The sequence below is a fragment of the Alosa pseudoharengus genome, unplaced genomic scaffold (genome assembly GCF_046254945.1).
Source record: "Alosa pseudoharengus isolate Yale_2024_CS ecotype anadromous, Long Island Sound unplaced genomic scaffold, YU_APseudo_1.1 YU_APseudo_1.1_scf_3, whole genome shotgun sequence".
NCBI classification, from domain to species: Eukaryota; Metazoa; Chordata; class Actinopteri; order Clupeiformes; family Clupeidae; genus Alosa; species Alosa pseudoharengus.
The window spans coordinates 5796602-5816710 of NW_027468718.1; the positions used below are offsets into that span (position 1 = coordinate 5796602).

The 20109-nt window shown below is 40.7% G+C and overlaps 2 protein-coding genes across 2 annotated transcripts; both read left to right on the top strand.

Moving 5' to 3' along the window:
* Positions 1 to 226: 226 nt before the first annotated feature.
* LOC143099503 (neurofascin-like) lies at positions 227 to 6930 on the top strand. Its single transcript, XM_076262465.1, has 4 exons — positions 227 to 497; positions 626 to 910; positions 5979 to 6263; positions 6632 to 6930. Exons 1-4 carry the CDS (start codon positions 227 to 229, stop codon positions 6919 to 6921), a joined length of 1131 nt encoding a protein of 376 aa, XP_076118580.1. The 3' UTR covers positions 6922 to 6930.
* Positions 6931 to 7100: 170 nt separating this feature from the next.
* LOC143099504 (protein Obscurin-like) lies at positions 7101 to 15039 on the top strand. Its single transcript, XM_076262466.1, has 11 exons — positions 7101 to 7371; positions 8549 to 8833; positions 9163 to 9447; positions 9674 to 9958; positions 10066 to 10107; positions 11676 to 11960; positions 13133 to 13189; positions 13319 to 13603; positions 13835 to 14119; positions 14348 to 14464; positions 14729 to 15039. The coding sequence occupies exons 1-11, from the start codon at positions 7104 to 7106 to the stop codon at positions 15037 to 15039; spliced, it is 2505 nt and encodes an 834-aa protein (XP_076118581.1). The 5' UTR covers positions 7101 to 7103.
* Positions 15040 to 20109: the final 5070 nt, after the last annotated feature.

Genomic DNA, 20109 nt, shown 5'->3' on the forward strand with positions numbered 1-20109 from the left:
TGGATCATCTATCTGCCATGCTGATATCACAGTGGGAACAGGTTTGTACAGTACTTTACGATTATTCTTTTATAAAGTAATTTTACTGTACTGGAGTAGTTTGTTGTATATTCACAGATCATAAGCTTACTAAACAGATTGTCATATTTAGAAATAACTGAAAAATAGGATCCAATATCAGTGAATAAAGAACATTGTATTTTTCCTCTCAGATACTCCACACTTCATGAAGAAACTGGTGGACATGACCCTTCCACTGAACAAAATGTTGAAGCTAGAATGCACCTTTACTGGAGCCCAGAAAGTATCTGTGAGTTGGTATAAAGATGGCAAACTGCTCTGTGGCTCTGATGGATACAACACCAAAGTCTCCAACAATTCCTGCATATTGGAAGGCCTGCATAAACCAAACAAAGAAACTACGGGAAAATACTCCTGTGAAATTAGCAACTCTTATGGAACAGCAATCTGTCATGCCCAGATCGTTGCAGACCCAGGTTTGTTCAGCTGTTCAGGTTTATGAAGTTTATTAGTTTATAGAGTTAATCTATGAAGAAATCATGTATATTTCCATTCCTGATCTGTAACAGTGAGATTATATCCATTTTAATCTTCTCTCTCTCAGAGTCGGCTCGCTTTGTGAAGAAGCTTCAGAACCTCCTAATCCCAATGAGCCAGAAACTCAAACTGGAGTGCGCATTTTCTGGTGCTCCCAAGATTTCTGCCACTTGGTACAAAGATGGTGAAGTGCTCAATGCCTCCAACAGATACAACACAAAGCTCTCTGATAACTCTTGCATCATGGAATGCCTACATGAATGCAAGAAGGAGACGGCTGGAAGGTACTCCTGTGAAATCTTCAATCAGTATGGGACAGATCTCTGCCATGCCCTCGTCAACCCAATTACAGGTAGGATTACTGCAATGGAGGATATTGGTTGTCTGACTTGAGATGTTCTAAGCCTTGTACAGGCAATCCTACGGACATTATTATATTTCAAGACAATGCAAATTGTGTCATCAGTAATTTCCTGAATAGCTTCAGTAGTAAGCTATGCAGAAACAACAAAAGATGTTTCTTGAAAATATTTCATGCTTGGTTCTAGAATAAACTTTCGTTAAAGGTAAACCTTCATGGACTTCCGGCATGACGAGTTAGTGACCAGACGCGCAAAAGGGGGCTCCGACTAACCTTTTCATATTTTTGAGCTGAACAACCTTAGTACCTTTTTTCTTATATTTTGGTTGACTTGAAACTGGACGTTCATACACACTTTATACGAGAGTGTCAAGAAATAGGCCTAATGAGTACTAAACAGAAACAGCAAGGAACTCAAGCTAACGTTTCGGCTAAGTTAGCTAACATGGCTAGAGAAGCTGACTGGACTAACAAAAATGAAGACAGCCCGATTACCAAAAACGACCTCGAATCCCTACTTAATGATCAGCGTGAAAGCTTCAAGACCGATGTGGCGGCTCTGATCCACGAGTCGACACAATCCCTCAAATCATCGGTGGATTCACTGGGACAACAGGTATCATCGTTTAATAACCGTCTCACTCAAACAGTAGTTTTGGCTGGGGAAAACTTTGGACAACTCATCGAGATGGAGACTACTGTTAAAACGCTTCAATCCCAGTGTAGAAAACTTCTGGATAAAATCGACGATCTCGAAAATAGATCCAGACGTTCAAATTTGAGAATAATCAACGTGCCTGAGGGGAGTGAAAGTGGCCAGGACCCAACTAAGTTTGTGTCAGACTTGCTGATGACGGTGACCGGCTCCGAGGTCTTCAGTAGCCCCCCAGAGATCGAGAGAGCGCATCGTTCCCTCCGCAGATCGGGAGACAGTAATCAGAGAAGCCAAGAGCATTTATCGTCAAATTCCTCCGTTTTCAAGAGAAAGAGAAAGTCCTGAGATAGGCCAGGAGACATCAGATGACCTACCATGATTCCGAACTGAAAGTCTACCCAGATATCAGTTTTGAACTGACCAAACAGCGAGCGTCATTTAACGGGATTAAAAATTCCTTGTATCTGAAGGGAATAAAGTTTCGCCTGCTGCACCCAGGCCGTCTTCACGTCTCATTCCAAGATCAGGACTATTATTTTGATTCGCCACAAAAAGCCCAGGACTTTCATGACCAGCACATCAACGTCTCTGACCAGTAGGCCTAGAAATCGGCCTCATCCCGAGATGTTTGTTACAGCCAGCAAGTTAGAATTTTCTGTTAATTTGGATTGATAAAAAACCTGTTGTGAGTACTTTTTTGGAGATTTGTGATTACCTGAATTCTATTTTTATGATAGGCCTATCGTTCTGTTTCCTTATTCTGTATATAAATACATATACATAAAAAATACATAATAACAATTAATGATAAGGGGTAGACGAACCTTGATTATAGGCCTATATTATACCTCCCTACTGATCTTATTTTAGTGCTTAATATCTCAGTATACACAGGATTCATTACTTAAAATAGGAGCCCCCTGAATCAAGTAGAAGTGAAGTGGTTCATGCCATCAGGAAGTGATGCGTTATGGATAATCCTGATGTTAGATTTTGCATTAATGTTGTACACTCTCCGTTCTGAGAGTTTAATATGAGGGAATTCTATGGGAGGGTGGGTATGTGCTTACTACAGCTGTTGGTATATATGTCCCCTATATGTTTTTTTCTCCTCCCCTTCCTCTGCTCTCATCTTTTCATATCAAGGCAGTGCCACTATTTTACAGTACATGCCTCTGACCATTACATATGGCTAACATAATAAAAGGTAAAGGAGCAAACCTGAGGTTTGTATCCTGGAACGTTAAAGGGCTTAATAGCCCAGTCAAGAGGGGCAGAATATTATCCCATTTAAAACACTTGAAAACGGATGTAGCTTTTCTGCAGGAGACCCATCTGATCACTAAGGACCACCACAGACTGAGGGCGTCGTGGATTGGCCAATGTTTCCACTCCAATTTTAGTAGCAAAGCACGAGGTGCAGCTATTTTATTTCATAAAAAAGTTCAGTTTAGCCCATCTAACATAATAGCTGACAATCAAGGCCGATTCATTATAGTTACAGGTTCTCTTAACCATGTAGCAGTTACTCTTGTAAACTTGTATGCACCCAACTGGGATGATGAAGCATTTGTTACAAAAGTGGTGTCATCTCTCCCAGATTTAAGCGGTCATCAATTAATTTTGGGGGGTGACCTTAACTGTGCAATTGACCCGCGACTGGACAGATCCTCCTCCAGACAACACCCACCATCTAAAATGGCCAAAGCCTTCTCTTCGTTCATGAACCAAATAGGAAGTGTGGACCTATGGTGTTTCCTCTACCCTGATAAAAAACAATTTTCATTTTACTCCCAGGTTCATAAAACTTTCTCACAAATAGATTACTTTTTCATTGGCAATGATCTCCTTCCAGCTGTCAGTCACACGGAATACTCCGCCATAGTCATATCGGATCATGCACCACTGCTTCTTGACCTTTCCTTCACACTCTTACAAAAAACACGCCCCCCTGGAGGTTGAACTGTACACTACTCAATGATAATGCATTTAATGGCATAATTTCTGCAGCAATAAAGATAATTTCCTTATAAACAACAACTCAGATTCCATATCTCCCTCTTTGCTTTGGGAAACATTAAAAGTGGTTATTCGGGGAGAGATTATATCGTACTCTGCAAGTTTAAACAAATGTAAAAAACAAAAACAAGAGCAGCTACTGGAAAATATAAAAAATTTGGATAACAAACTATCAATATCACCATCCCCAGAGCTTGTAAAAGAGAGGCAAAATCTGCAAATGGATTATAATCTATTTACAACACATAAAAACAGAAAAGCTGCTATTGCACTCACAAGGTTTTTTGTATGAACATGGTGAGAAGGCAGGGCGACTGTTGGCTCACCAGCTCAAGAGTCGAACAGCGTCTCAACAAATTAGACAAATAAGAACTTCTTCAGGAGAACTTACAATACTCCCGTCTGTCATTAATGACACCATTAAAAATTATTACTCTAAACTATACACTTCTGAAGCCTCTAACACTGACACATATAGAACAACATTTCTCGATAATTTGGAATTTCTATCCATTGCTCCTGACAAAGCAAATGATATGGATCAACCTCTAAAAATTAATGAAATTACTGATGCAATTAAATTAATGCAAAGCGGCAAAGCCCCTGGCCCAGATGGGTATCCTATAGAGTTTTATAAAAAAATCATTGATAAGCTAAGCCCTCTTCTTAAAATGTTTAATGACTCTTTGAATCAGGTAACCCTACACCAAACCCTCACAGAGGCCTCCATAACCTTGTTGTTGAAACCAAACAAGGATAGTACAGAGTGTGTTTCCTACAGACCGATATCACTCTTAATGACTATAAAATTCTAGCTAAAATACTTGCTATGAGATTGGAACCTGATTTACTGGATATTATATCGTCGGACCAGACGGGATTTATGAAAAATCGCCATTCCTTCTCAAATATTTGTGACTTCTGTAACGTTGTAAAAAGTAATTAATTAGATTACCCCGTTACTGAAAAAATAACGTTGTTACCTAATGCCGTTCTTTTAAATGGCGTTATTCCAAACACTGTCAATAACCATCTTTTTCTTCCCTCCAATATTGATGCAGCCTTTTCCTTTTGGCAAAGGTCGGGCCTTACAAATTTAAGAGACCTCTATACTGATAACTCCTTTAATAGTTTTAACAAGCTCTGTGAAAGGTTTAACCTCCCACAGTCACATCTTTTTCGTTATTTCCAGATCCATAACTTTGCCAAGTTGAATAATTCAGTTTTTCCAAATGCCCCACCTGATTCAGCAGTCGACTCAATTTTGGACATTCCTACCAGTCAAAAAGGCCTCATCTCCAGAATATATACTTCAATATCCCAACATACAGAGACCTCGCTTGACCAGATTAGAAAAGACTGGGAGGAGGAACTGGGCTGCCCCATATCTGACAATAATTGGAAGGAAGCGCTCACCAGAGTGGATGGGAGTACATCTTGTGCAAGGCTGAGTTTAATACAGTTCAAGGTGATCCACCGCATTTATTTTACCAATTCTAAACTTTCCAAAATATATCCTAATGTCACAGACAGCTGTAACAGATGTAATTTATCTCCAGCAAACATGACACACATGTTTTGGTCTTGTCCTCGTCTTCATGATTACTGGTCAAATATTTTTAGCCATTTGTCCAAATTTCTAAGTGTTACATTGTCACCAAGCATAGAAGTTGGTATCTTTGGGATAATACCAAACCATGAGAATTTCAGGAAGTGGGCAAAAGACACTATTGCTTTTGCATCCTTACTAGCGCGGAGGAGAATACTACTAGGATGGAAGTCACCGCTTGCCCCCACGGCGTCCACATGACTTAAAGATCTTATGATGTTCCTCAATCTATAAAAAATTAAATACAATTTAAGAGGGTCTCCTGAGAAATTTGAGTTAGTTTGGAATCCAACACTGCAATACATAAGAGAATTAAAAACACTTGAAGATAAATAACACCATTTTCAAGAGGTACTGTCTTTCGGCATGCCTCAGAGTGCTCAGAGCACAATCCGACCCTACTGCGTTATTTCACTTGCAGATTTGTTTAACCTACCCCCTTCCCATTTGGTTTCGTTTTTTTGTGTTTGTTTTGTTTTGTTTTGTTTTTTGTTTCCAATTGTATGTGTGGATGTATGTGGCATTATACATTGCACATTATTTTTAGTTTTGTGCATGTTGTATAACCTGTGCAGTGTAGACTATGTAGTGTGGATGACTGGAGAGGGTGGGGAATGAAAGGGAGTGCATTTGAAGGAAAATTGAAAATAAGCCTTTTGATGTAAATTGTTCTTTTGCTTAAACCTGTTAAATCAATAAAAAAAAATATGTGTCAAAAAAAACGGTAAACCTTTATAAGTTGTAATATTGTGTCATCTTATTCTCATTTTACTCAGAACCTGCACGATTTGTCAAGAGGCTGGAGGATGTGAGCTTCCCTCTGAGTAAAAAGCTCAAACTAGAGTGTACATTTAAGGGAGCACCAAAGATGTTTGTGACGTGGTACAAGGATGGAAAGCAGTTGTACGCCTCCTACAGATACAACACCAAGGTCATCGGGAACACCTGCATCTTGGAGTGTCTTCATGCGTGTAACAAGGACACACCTGGAAGGTATTCCTGTGAAGTGTCCAACTTGTATGGGACTGACATCTGTCATGCCCAGATTACTACAGTGACAGGTGTGTAACCACTCTGTTGTCCTCTAATAACGACTGTGGTGGACAATGAATATGAATGATTCATTACATAATGCACATTTTTAACTTCATTCATTAGGTTTGCCTGAAATGACAATTTGGTGATAGAAGTGATATTGTGGGAAAGATTTGTGGTCTAAACATTACAGTAAATTTGAAACATATACAAATTATCCCACATCTTACATAATTTAAAATAAATCTCAATATCCCTTACAGCCTCTCAAACTCAATCACTTATCAGATGTCAATTAAGTCTTCTTCAGGGCTAAGAGATTAGGGGACACTGAGATTCAGCCCTGCTCTTGGATGTGATTTGTAGAATTAACACAAATGTTCCTTCCTCTCAGAGCCTGCTCGATTTGTCCAAAAGCTGAAGGATCACTCCATTCCCATGAGCAAGAAGCTCCGACTGGAGTGTACTTTCACCGGAGCTCCAAAGCTGTTCGTCACCTGGTACAAGGAGGGGAAGCAAGTCTACGCTTCTTACAGATATAATACAAAAGTCATCGGAAACACATGCATCCTCGAGTGTCTGCACGAGGCCAACAAGGAGACCAGTGGAAAGTACTCCTGTGAGGTTTATAATGCCTATGGAAGTGAGATCTGTCATGCGCAAGTCACAGCAGTCACAGGTTAGTCAAATACCATGACGTATTGGTTCATAATCTTTTTTTAGCAGTGATTGAATCATTTAAGCATTGATTTAGTACAATATGTTAGTATTCCAATGGCTAAGTGGATCTAACCATGCGCCTTGTGCAGTGGTGGAAGTGAATAAATTCACTGTTTTTCTCCTTCACAGAACCTGCTCGCTTAGTGATGAAGCTGCAAAACCTCACCATCCCAGTGACCCAGAAGCTGAGACTCATGTGCACATTCACTGGAGCCCCAAAGCTTTTCGTCACGTGGTACAAGGATGGCAAACAGCTCTATGCTTCGTATAGATACAACACCAAGGTCACCAGGAACTCTTGCATCTTGGAGTGCCTTCATGAGTGCAACAATGAAACCGCTGGAATATACACGTGTGAAGTGAGCAACTCTTATGGCACAGATGTCTCTCACGCAAAGATCACTACAGTTACAGGTGGGTGTGCCGCAAAAGTATCTTCACGTATTTTATAGAATAGACCCTTTCAAGAGAGTTCCATTATCAGCATCATAGTTGGCCCCACAAGGCTTCCGTTTTAACATTCCAAATGTTATCTTAATGCAGAGGAAGTAGATTGGGAACCAAATAGAATGTTCAAGCATTGTTTTTGTTTTTATTGTTGAAAGGGTCTATAGAATATCTTTATTTGTCATTGTCACAGGTACAACGAATATATAAGTAAATAAGTAAAACAAGTCACTATGGACATAAAATGACATAAAAAAGGGCATAAAAACTTTACACCCCACATATATCCCACCCATACACATCTACATTCATAAAATGTAAAACATAAAGCTATGCTTTGGTAGCAGCGTTCACCGTTCAGTGAGATTATGGCTGTTGGGTAGAAACTGTTTCTTAGCCTATTTGTCTATTTTAGATTTACATCATCAGTCATATATTCAGAAATGAGATACAGCGCTGCTAGGACCTGTATTGTTTTTTTGTAAACATCTAGCATTTAATTTTCACATCAACAGACAGGCTACACTGGACATGTAACTGAAGCGTTCTGTTTGTGGAACATCTGCTGCATCAGTTAGCTTCCACTATAATCAATGGATCTGTCGAATGGATGTAATAGCGACACATCCGTTCAAAAACGTCTTCTAACTGTACGTACACACCACCGCCGACTTGAGGTTCCAAAGATTCAGGAAGTCATTCATTTTCAATGGAAGCCGGCTTCTCTCAGCTGCATGAAGCGGCAAATCCGTTGTCGACGGGTTTTGGGCGTCTTCAGCGACTTGAGCGTCAAGCAGAAAGTTGAAAGTAAGTCAACTTTATGGTAATGAGCTGTGACACGGTTCAGCAACCAACGACCAGCAACCAATCGGAATAGACGGCCTTGAAATAAAGTAGTAAGATAGAACATGATCGAACGTAGAATGCTACCACGTCAGAGTGGCCAAAGCGTCCAAAGCTTCCCTGTACATTTTTGACAAGCGTCCTTGACAGGGCAACCCAAGCTTCTTTGAAAGCTCAAGTCGGTGGCGGTGTGTACGTACAGTAAAACTATTTTACTCACCGCGAATGGAGTGCCTCAGTTGCGGACCAAGTGTAGCCTTAAGACTCCATGTGCTCCTTACTCAGCCTTTGTTTGTCTCAGAACCTGCTCGCTTTGTGAAGAAACTGAAGGATGTCAGTGTTCCAATGAGCCAGTGTTTGAAACTGGAGTGCACCTTCACTGGTGCTCCTAAGATGTTCGTCACTTGGTACAAGGACGGCAAGCAGCTGTACGCTTCATATCGATACAACACCAAAATCGTTGGGAACAAATGCATCGTGGAGGCTCTGCACCCCTGCAACAGCGACACACCTGGAACTTACTCGTGTGAAGTCAGCAACTCTTACGGAACTGATATATGTCACGCTGAGGTCAGCACAACATCAGGTCAGTGCCATGATGTTCCCCACGACCAAGCTGCAGGGGCAAAACTTGCCTTACTTCATCATGCTCTATAACAATTTCATTCATCAGCATATGATTATTGTTGCTTAGGCCTATTTTGATTATCCCCCATCTATTGTACACCTTTGGCAGGGGGAGGGAGTAAAGTGATCAGAGGGCCAGAGCTATTTCAATTGTAATGCCATAGATGAGATAAGAATTGAATGAATTCATAATGACAAGCATCCGCAGTTTTGCAAAATGTTTCTGTGCATACATCAGGTCCACATAATAACTTTTTTATCCTGCCTCTCTTACATGTTCTACCTCAGATTCCCCTAAATTTGTGAAGAAGCTGACTGACCGCATCTTGAAAAGGGGAGAGAAACTCTATCTTGAGTGCACGTTTACAGGCGCTGAAAAGATGTTTGTCACCTGGTATAAAGACGGCAAACAGGTGTACGGCTCCTACAGGCACAACACAAAACAGACGGGTAACACCTGTATCTTGGAAGGTCTCCATGAGAGCACCAGCCATACCACCGGAAGGTACTCCTGTGAAATTAGCAACTCTTATGGAAGTGATTTCTGTCATGCTCAGATCAACTTTGGGCCAGGTGCGTAATCCAGTCTTATTGTTGGGCTTTTACTACCATTTGGTCAATACGTTTAATGTTTTTCAATATGTTAAGACCTATGGGGAGCACATTCTTTTTTTATTTAAGGGACCAAAATACATGTAAATTAGTGTAAACAGTCCTCAACATGTATGTTTTCTAACATCACGTTATGTTACTGTACAAAGAGAATGATAGGTTTTGATGTTGATGTTGTTTCTCTTAGAACCTCCACTGTTCGTGACACCGTTGAAGGATCTCCGCATTCCAGTAAGCGAGAATCTGAGACTGGAGTGCACCTTCACTGGAGCTCCGCAGATGTTCGTCACCTGGTACAAGGACGACAAGCAGCTGTACGCCTCATACAGACACAACACCAAGGTCATTGGCAACAAGTGCATCGTTGAGGCCCTTCACCCATGCAACAGGGAAACCAGTGGGAAATACTCTTGTGAACTTAGCAATTCCTATGGAACAGTGATCTGTCATGCCCAAGTCAAAACATCAGGAGGTCAGTTGCATTGTGGATTCAGACATGAGATGCAATCTCTGAATTATTGGTTGGATGGCTCATAATGAATAAACCATTACTCACAATTGTTTATCTTGTTTGTGCAGTTTTCCGAGATGGAGGCGTGGCGAAGGCACCAACGGGCAGTGGTCAGTGTCAGTTTATTTGTCCTTGATAAAAATTCTTGGTAATACTTTTACTTGATGGGTGAGTTCATAACACATTCATAGCATCTGTCATAAACTGCACATAAAGCATTCATGACTGTTTCATGAGACACTAATATAGTACTTGTATAGTAAAGTGTCATTTGATGTAGACTTCATAAGATATTCATGAAATATTTAGCCCATTGACTCAGATGTAACATGATCAGGTAAGAGGTTTGGAACAAAAACGGCAATGCTGCTTTGCGATTGTTGGACCTTTATTTTGACAAGTTGTCGACGTTCTGTCTTCCACATTCATGAAAGATTTGGTATGAATGTTGAGTCATGTCTCACGAAACAGTCATGAACGCTTTATGTGCAGTTCATGACAGATGATATGAAGGCGTTATGAACTCACCCGTCAAGGAAAGTGTTACCAAATTCTTTAACTGTCTAATATTTTGCTCATAGTTCACTTTTAATGTATATTTGATAGTCCTAGTCCTATTGTATTTGGTCAGTCTGCGTACCGACCAGCTAACACTGGTCCAGCTCTCTCCCAGCCCAACACCCAGCTCTCTACTCCAACTTTGTACTATACTGAATTGAGTACAGTGAAAGTCAATGGAACATAATGTCCTGTGGCTGCATTCCAAACGACTCAAATCCTACAGAATTCCACACAGCTCAGGCCGAGAGTAACAGATAACATGACGTTGAAAAGAGGCATGGCTTGTTGGACTGCCCCTTGAGAGATCTCTCTGTTATTCTTTCCTCCGATGGATTTAGGCCTACTTAACAAATGTGTTGTGTTTCCCCCCCCCCCCCCCTAGAACCTGCTCGCTTTGTGAAGAAGTTGAAGGATGTCTACGTTACTGTAGGACAGAAATTAAGACTTGAGTGTGAATTCAAGGGAACTCCTAAAATGTTTGTCACTTGGTACAAGGATGGAAAACAGCTCTATGCCTCTTATAGACATAATACAAAGGTTTCGGCTAACAAATGCATCTTGGAATGTCTTCATGAGAGCAAGAAAGAGACGGCTGGCCGATACTCATGTGAAGTCAGCAACTCTTATGGAACTGACATATGCCATGCTGAGGTTGCTTTAGCTACAGGTTCGTATAGCTTTTTAAAGCAACACCAAAGAGTTTTTGTATCTTAAAATAATGTTTCCAAAATTGTTTCAGTGGTTCATCAACTCGTAACAGGGTGAACGGCACTTCTGCATTCGCTTCGCGGCCCTCTATCGGCTATAACCGCACTATGTAAGTTTGCCAGATCGGGTAGCGGATCTGTAGTTCGATGGAACGAGACATAAGAAACTACAAATTTGACTTGCATGATGTCGCAATACATCGTACTTTCATAAAATCATGCAACATATTCTACCTTGTCTATGGACATCGTTATTTGCAAAGCTGGATAAACAAATAGCGTGCGTATGACAGAGGAAAAGTTATTTTGGTGTTGCTTTAATCTAGTAAGGTCATCCTGCCTCGTCATTTCAAATATCATGTCCCTGACGCTAATCTTCCTAGAATTACTTCTTCTATTATCTTTCACAGAGCCAGCTCGTTTTGTGAAACAGCTACAGGACCAATTTATCCCAATGAGCAAGAGATTGATACTGGAGTGTAAATTTACCGGAAGCCCCAAAATGTTTGTCACCTGGTACAAGAATGGAAAGCAGTTGTACGCATCATACAGATACAACACCAAAGTCACAAAGAATTCATGCATCCTGGAATGCCTGCATCCCTGTAACGAAGGAACGACTGGGGAATACTCTTGTGAAGTGAGCAATGCTTGTGGAACAGATGTCTGCCATGCCCAGATTGTTGCTGTACCAGGTGTGTACACTATCCTCTTTCCTTACCTGAAGTAAGAACTCCTGTTGACTTTTTCTTTGACTGTCTGATTCCAGGTATAAACTTTAGTTATTAGGGCTGTCAGCAGTAGCGTGTTAATTGCAATGAGGTTCAGGATATAAACACAAGGCATTTTTGTTTTTAATCACATTAATCACATGCCATCAAAGATATTTTTTTCATTTTATACCATCACTTGTGCCTTTACCAAATATTATCTTGTCGCCAAGCTGTCACATACAATTGCTAGTATCTCCTACTGCTGCAGTCATGAAGATAAACAGCAACATAGTTCTGAATAACATGTTTTACTTTTTACGTTTTTACGTAAAACAACCTCCCAAGTTTGCTGAGTAACACATTTTTTTTTTTTTTTTTTAACTCTGCATCGGCTCAGTCGATATGGAATCAAAATATCACCAAAGCACATCATGTTTAAATCTGTGAATTAAGCCCAGAAAATATTTGTGACTTGGTATAAGGATGACAAATAGGTCTACGCTTTTTATAGATACAACACTGTTTATACTGTGCAGCATTGTTTACACTCCTGCATTGTTACACGTTGTCAACTGAACTAGTTAACTAAACTGAACTAGTTAAAGGAGAATTCCGGTGTGATTTTGACCTAAAGTGTTTTGAAACATGATACCGAGTGTGAACGTATGTCTCATAGCCCATCTCGGCTTGTCCCCTGCACTCCGAAATCTGGCGCTAGTTAGCCGATGCTACCAACAAGGCGGTCAATGGTGGTGCCTCGGCATCGGCATAGCCATGCAAATAAATCACTGTTTTACACCATTTACGAGGCTCAATGTATCTCCACACTTAATTGGTAGACTTCTGAGGGCCATGACATTTAAAACGAGAGATTGAGAACTTTGAAAAAGCACTGGTAGTTTACTTACAAGACGATTTATACAGACAGTATCTTCACGAAGTTTAGCGTTTGCAGCCATCTTGAATTTAGTCACGATAAGTCGAGCGACGAGTAAGAATGAACAGGTATGATAAGGGATCAGATTCCTAAAATAATTCTGTGGAAATGCATGGATTACAGTTTCTTCCAGTAGCAACAACTGGAACAGCAACTTTACAATTTCTTGTCATTCTTGAGTAAATGTTTTAACCATCTTGTATTTGTTTCCTCTCAGAACCTTCTCCGTTTGTCACCAAAGGACGATACAGTGATCAAACCACTGCAGTGGCAGGTCAGTACCAGCTTCAGTAAATATTAGTTTAGTCACTCTGCTTCTCTTTTGAATGCATACACACAGATTCTCTAAACCCCTAAATGTGGTTGCAACATGTAATTGGTTGTAACTGCAATCCTCTCTCAGAGCCACCACACTTTGTGAAGAAGCTGAAGGATGTTTCCATCCCAATGAGCCAGAAGCTGAGACTCGAGTGCACTTTCGCCGGGGCCCCCAAAACATTCATCACCTGGTACAAGGATGATAAGCAGTTGTACGCCTCCTACAGATACAACACCAAAGTGATCGGGAACACCTGCATCTTGGAGTGTCTGCATGAATGTAACCAGGACACCACGGGAAGATACTCCTGTGAAGTGTCCAACAAGTTTGGATCAAATATATGCCATGCTGATGTTACAACAGTGAAAGGTGTGTATGCTGTTGAGAAACCAGGACATGGATTCCATATTGTATCTTCTTAATACTACATGCTATACAACAGGTTGTCTTTGAACTCTTTGTGAAAAACATTGGAACGCTTTGAAATCGTTTCTTTGGGCATTTTTAAGTTTTCATGCAAATATACAAAAGATAAGACAGAAGTTTGTGCAGCGTTTCAAATCTCAAATGATCTTGAAATGTGCTTTGAACTTTGCTTAGATGTTCCTCGCTTTGTGAAGAAGCTGTCCAACATGCAGGTCTATTATGGAGACAAAATGACCATGGAATGTACATTTACTGGGGCCCCAAAAATGTTTGTCACTTGGTATAAGGATGGCAAGCAGCTGTATGCTTCTTATCGACACAACACAAAACTCATGGGCAATAAATGCATTGTGGAGTGCCTTCATGGAAGCACCAAGGAAACTGCTGGAGTATACTCGTGTGAAATCAGCAACTCCTATGGATCAGCTGTCTGCCATGCTGAAATCACAGTGGGGAAAGGTTTGTTCAATACAAAAACTATAAATACTTTCAACATGGAACATTATTATACTATTTATGAGAGGTTTTGTGTAGCTAAGTTGTAATAATTTTTGAAAAAATGGAACATTTTGTTTCACATTTTACTTTAATTGAACTAAATCGTAAGTTACAGTCTTTCAGACTCTTTAGATATTTGTATAATCATGTGTACCAGAAGCAGTTCATGGATTGTGTTTGTCTTCCCAGATGCTCCACACTTTGTGAAGCAGTTGACGGATATAACTATTCCAACGAGCGAAAAGTTAAGACTGGAATGCACCTTCACGGGAGCCCAGAAAATATTTGTGACTTGGTATAAGGATGGCAAACAGCTCTACGCTTCTTATAGATATAACACCAAGGTCACCAACAATTCCTGTGTACTGGAATGCCTTCATAAATCCAAAAAAGAAACAACTGGAAAGTATTCCTGTGAAATCAGTAATTCGTTTGGAAAAGTAATCTGTCATGCTCAGATCACTGCAGGACCAGGTTTGTTCATTACCAGAGTTTATCTATGAAAAACATTGTGATTTATCCACACACAATGGCTTACGATTTATACCATCATGATCTTGTTTCTCTCAGAGTTTGCTTGCTTTGAAAGGAAGCTTGAGAACCTCCTAATCCCAATGAGCCAGAAGCTCAAACTGGAGTGCACCTTCACTGGAGCCCCCAAGATGTTTGTGACTTGGTACAAGGATGGCAAACAGCTCTACGCCTCGTACAGACATAACACAAAGCAGACCGAGAACTCATGCATCGTGGAAGCCCTGCAGGAGTGCAAGAAGGAGACGGCTGGAAGATACTCATGTGAAATTACCAATAAGTATGGGTCTGTTCTCTGCCATGGTTATGTCTTCCCAGTTCCAGGTAGGCATATATTTCATGGAAGATGATGATATTCATAAAAGAACATGTTTTGAGAAATAAGTTGAAGTGGGTTAGACCTGTTAGCCTATAGATCCCTTTTAGCTATACACTAATTGGTTAACAGTGTCAGACTGGAATATTGCACACACAGAGAAATATGGATTTGTAGTATTACCTTTTTGTTGCAACCTGGTCTCATTAGCAAAACATTTTCGCAAACCCAGCCAAATTCGAATCCGGCTGTGTGCCGAATCTGGTCTTCGTTGGTTGTGTTGAGTTGCGCGGCTTGGCCCTGCACACAACTGGGTGTTGAAATTGAGCTAAAATGCCTGCGCTGCTCGCTCAAAAAAAAGCAACCAAGATGGGGCAGCTAACTCATAGACGGCAGTCCAGTGTTTGTGCCCTTATATTTTGTAAAACTTAGAAATAGGCACTATTAATTGAAAACTTTGGTTTGGTAACCAAATAATACTTCTGAGCTTGTAGGCTGTGACCTAATTTGACCAGACCTAACTGTAGTAAACAATGTAGAAATCCCCACTGGCCAGTGTGCACCGAAACGTACCTTGTGGTACGTTTGGCTGGGTTTGCGAAAACGTTCCCAGGGGTACGTTTCGCTAAAGAGACCAGGTTGCATCTAATTCTGTTGTTGACGGCAAATAAATAATTTCCCAAAAGGTTAGCATGTTCCTTAAATACGTTTTGCAGTGAGCTCCAAATATATTACACTCATATATAGCCATACACTCATCAGTTAGTCAGTCATCAGTGCCCACATGTACCTGTATGGGCAGAAAGATATTATTTCTTGGACGCATATTGGCTTTTTGGTAAACCTTTGGAGTGAACCCTCATTAGAGGTCATGGTAACATTGTACTCTCTTTCTACTCAGAACCTGCTCGCTTTGTCAAGAGGCTGGAGAATGTTACCTTCCCTCTGAGTAAAAAGCTCAGACTGGAGTGTACATTTAAGGGAGCACCAAAGATGTTTGTGACGTGGTACAAGGATGGAAAGCAGTTGTACGCCTCCTACAGGTACAACACCAAGGTCATCGGGAACATCTGCATCTTGGAGTGTCTTCATGAATGTAACAGCAATACACCTGGAAGGTATTCCTGTGAAGTGTCCAACTCCTATGGAACTGACGTCTGTCATGCCCAGGTTACTGCAGTAACAGGTGTGTAACTTCTCTGTTGTCTTGGGGAATACAAGAGGCTGATTAGCAACTGTGGTGGACATGAGAAAGATGCATGTTTGTGTTGTGTAGCAACTTTAATATCACTGTTTGCTCAATGAGCTTGAAATTACTGTTGAATATGATACACCTGAGATGTTCATATTTTTTTTACGTACATCCAATGACACCTCGACATGGTTGTTTGGGTTAATTTTTAGTCCTCCTCTTCAATGCTTGTGAATGAAGGGATAATCACAGAGCGTTAATTTTTGAAATATTCTTTTCTCTTAGAATCTGGCATATTTGTCTGGCCAGCAGCAAAATCCCACCACCAGTGAGACACCATCTTGGAAGCTACATGTAACATGTGTGAGCATCTTAGTTTGGTTGGAGACAGACAGTTGGAGACAGACAGTTTTATTTCAGCAGTACTAAGGTTGTCTCGTCATACATGTGCATGATGATGTGGTGCAAGAGATATCGCTAATACAATTTAATTGGTAAGTGATGTTAAATGCTCACATTACATTTTTGTTTGTGATAATCCATAACCCATTAGCTAAATCTAAGACATTGTGTTAGTCAAATCATTAGATAGCTAGAATGGACACTTATTACAATGTCCAATCATGTGATATTTAGCTTGCAATGTATCACTGGGTTAAATGTTGGTAAATTATGGGTTAGGTGGACTAACATTAGTTCTACCTTAATCTTCTACGTTACCTACAGAGTGGGACATGAGACTTGGGAGTCAGCGATTGACCTTGTATCTTTGTACTTGCTGGCCTCTATCACATACGCACATGAGAGTGATCAGATTGCTTAGGTTCATTTATTTTCTTTCTTCACCATTCTTTGGTCACTAGATAGCATTTTTACCTGAAACTCCAACTGAATAAGTAGGCGAGATGGCTATGGTGTGAATGTCCCCTGTTCTCTCAGCGCTTCATTTTGGCATGGAATAAAACTGTACTGAATTTCACATCCCTGCTTACGTTGCCTTTGCTCACAATGACTGCTTGCTTCTTGTTCCTGTCAGCTATCAGCTCGGCCTCACAAGCTAATCGATGGTTCAGCCGACTGCAGATGAGCTTTTTGTTGGGATACATTTAGTCAGTCTCAAAAACAAATCAAGCAAGACTGTTTGTGGCAGTCTCCTGTCCTATTTCTAACAGGCCTGACCAAATATAGTCTCAGTCAATGTCACATGAATAAAGTAGATGAAGGGAAAGTGTGATATGAACCAGCCAAAAGTGATAGAGAGAGTGATGCTTTGAGAAGGTCAACTGAAAATAAGATTCATAGGGTACTGTATCCTACTGCATTAACAAATAATCTACTAAAGGAGATGAAGAGCAGCTTCAAGAAACACCAAGTCTTGTTCATTGTTTATGCCTTTATCTGTCATTATCTGTTCACAACAACTACAAGAACTTCCCACTCTGCAGTGTGTGTTCTACAGAGTTCTACATGTCAGGATCTTCAGTTAATCTCTTCTGAATGTAACTCAGGAAAGCAGCAGAGATCTGTCTTTGTTAACCAAGAGCAATACATTCGCACTTAGCAGACACTGTGGTCCAAAGTGACTTATTATGTCCATTATATTGCAAAGGATTACATTGTCCCCGGAGCAATTTTGGGTTAAGTGCCTTCCTCAAGGGCACAACGGTAAAACCTGGGAATTGAACCCACAACTTTCAGGCTACTGCACGCTAGCCCAGCTCCTTAACCACTAAACTAAACAATACCGCCGGTCACTGCCAAATTTCCAACAAATTTCTCAATGAATTATGGTTCCAAGACAGTTTGTCAAGATCCAATGAGGATATTATCATGAAAGGTATAAACACATCAATGAATGACAACCTGTTGCTTTCATTTCTGAATGTTTGTGTGTGTACTGTTTTTTGCAATCTTTCAAAACTGAGTATATTCCTGGTTTAGGGAGGGGGCAGTGGATCACAAGACGTGGAAAACTCAGAAAACAAAATGGCGTTCAAAACAGATGTTTGGGAGGAGCATAATGGAATTTGCCACGCCCCTAGCGTCAAACTTTGTCAGGTAACTTATCCCCAGTCTATCGCTACAAACCGCGACATTTGCTTCCGTCGCTCCCTCTCAACCCACCCCCTCCCCTAAAACCTCCTGTCTTCCTTAGTCAGGGATGGGATGGGGGTGTACTGCATAAATCCCGCTTGACACCTGCCTCTGCACTCAACCTCTGCACGATTGCTGTAAATCGCTTCATGACCCTATCTATAAACCTGCCCAGGCAAACCTCACTAGAACCTTGCCAAACCTCGCTAGAACCTCGCCAAACCTCGCTAGAACCGCTCTGCTCACCTCTCCTAGCAGTTCTACCAGAAAGACTCTTGTCGGGAATATAATAAATATAATATAATTCTACTCAGAATCAACAGCCAAAAGATAATGCATGAAAGATAAGCATAACAGACTCTTGTGCATAGTAAACAGTCTTTGGTGTAGGTCCCTGTCAGCCCATGACTAGAAAATCTCAGAGCAAATGGGGAAGGCAGAGGAAAGGAGCCCAACTCTGGGTCTCTAGATGGGGAAGGCAGAGGAAAGGAGCCCAACTCTGGGTCTCTAGATGGGGATGTACTGTACTGATGGTCATTGGGTGGAGGAAGGGACGTCAACGTTAGCCTGGTGAGAGAAGCAAATAGGGGATGTATTATTAGATGTCCGACATACACCTTGAGTCTTCCTGGTAAGACTTTTAAGAATGCTTAAGCTAACATGCAAATTTGGAACGTGAACTCATGGAATACTGATTCTTTGACTGACTTCAGAACCCGCTTTGGTTGATGAAATTCATTTTCTACTCATTTTGATACCAAACTCATTTTTTACCAACTGCTTCAAAAATAATATTGCCACAGCAGAAAATCACATTATGATGCTTTGTATTTCTGGAGTTACAACTTTATGCAAACCCTAAACCATCCATCCACAAACATCCATAAATGATGGGCTATCAATTATACATTTATCATCTCAGTTTTTACGTAATATCCTTCTTTTTTGATGGTCAAACTATGGGTTACACTTTACCTGATGGTATCTACATAAAAGTGATATGACACTGTCATGAACGTGTCATAAACATTATGAGCAAGTCATAAACGTTTATGACATAACGCTTCTGTCACTCGCTTCTGTCAAGTGTCATTTGGTTTTTGTCATGACAAGTTAGGGTTAGTGTCATTCTGTATTTGTCATGAAGTTATGACAGTGTCATGTCACTCTTATGTAGATACCGTCAAGTAAAGTGTTACAAAACTATGTTTATATAAACCACAACTAATGTATACATCTTCATTACAATTGATGTTGTTTCCAAAGACTTCAAAGACTATTATTGTTACACTGAGTATTTGACCACACAAGCAACAGGCTTGATTGTTGTTGTCCTAGCAGTACAACCAAGATCTTATCTCTCGTCTCAGCATCCCCTCACATTCTCCTAACAGTATTGCGGCCCTGAGCTGAAGGCGTCTGTGCCTTGAGGAGCTAGCTGTGGAACCATATGTGTTCATCTCGCGTTCCTCAGACCAGTGAAATCTCAGCTCGCTGTATTTTGAGCGACTGAGGCTTGGACATGCGATCTTAGGGTCTGGAGTGATCTCAAAGGTACACTAACTGTAGCTAGTTAGTTAGTTAGGTATTGCTAGTCAGTTTGGTGATTGTTAGGGATGATACCATTTCTCCAGTATGAAAAACATGGTCTCGGTGAACCAATGCCTTTGCACTATTTACACTATAGCAGAGAGCCTATAAGAACAACCAATACAACGCCTTTACGATCTGTACATGAGACTGGATAGGCCACACTTTCTGAGAAGACCCCAGCCTTACAAAGAGGCTTTGGAGCGGAGCACACAAGAGCAACGGGGA

Bases quoted from the DNA above. Each gene is read 5' to 3' on its own strand.
- LOC143099503 (XM_076262465.1), top strand. From the start codon at position 227: ATGAAGAAACTGGTGGACATGACCCTTCCACTGAACAAAATGTTGAAG. The intron at 911-5,978 runs GTAGGATTACTG...CATTTTACTCAG, and splicing joins CCTCGTCAACCCAATTACAG to AACCTGCACGATTTGTCAAG. The intron at 6,264-6,631 runs GTGTGTAACCAC...CCTTCCTCTCAG, and splicing joins CCAGATTACTACAGTGACAG to AGCCTGCTCGATTTGTCCAA.
- LOC143099504 (XM_076262466.1), top strand. From the start codon at position 7,104: ATGAAGCTGCAAAACCTCACCATCCCAGTGACCCAGAAGCTGAGACTC. The intron at 9,448-9,673 runs GTGCGTAATCCA...TGTTTCTCTTAG, and splicing joins TCAGATCAACTTTGGGCCAG to AACCTCCACTGTTCGTGACA. The intron at 14,120-14,347 runs GTTTGTTCAATA...TTGTCTTCCCAG, and splicing joins TGAAATCACAGTGGGGAAAG to ATGCTCCACACTTTGTGAAG.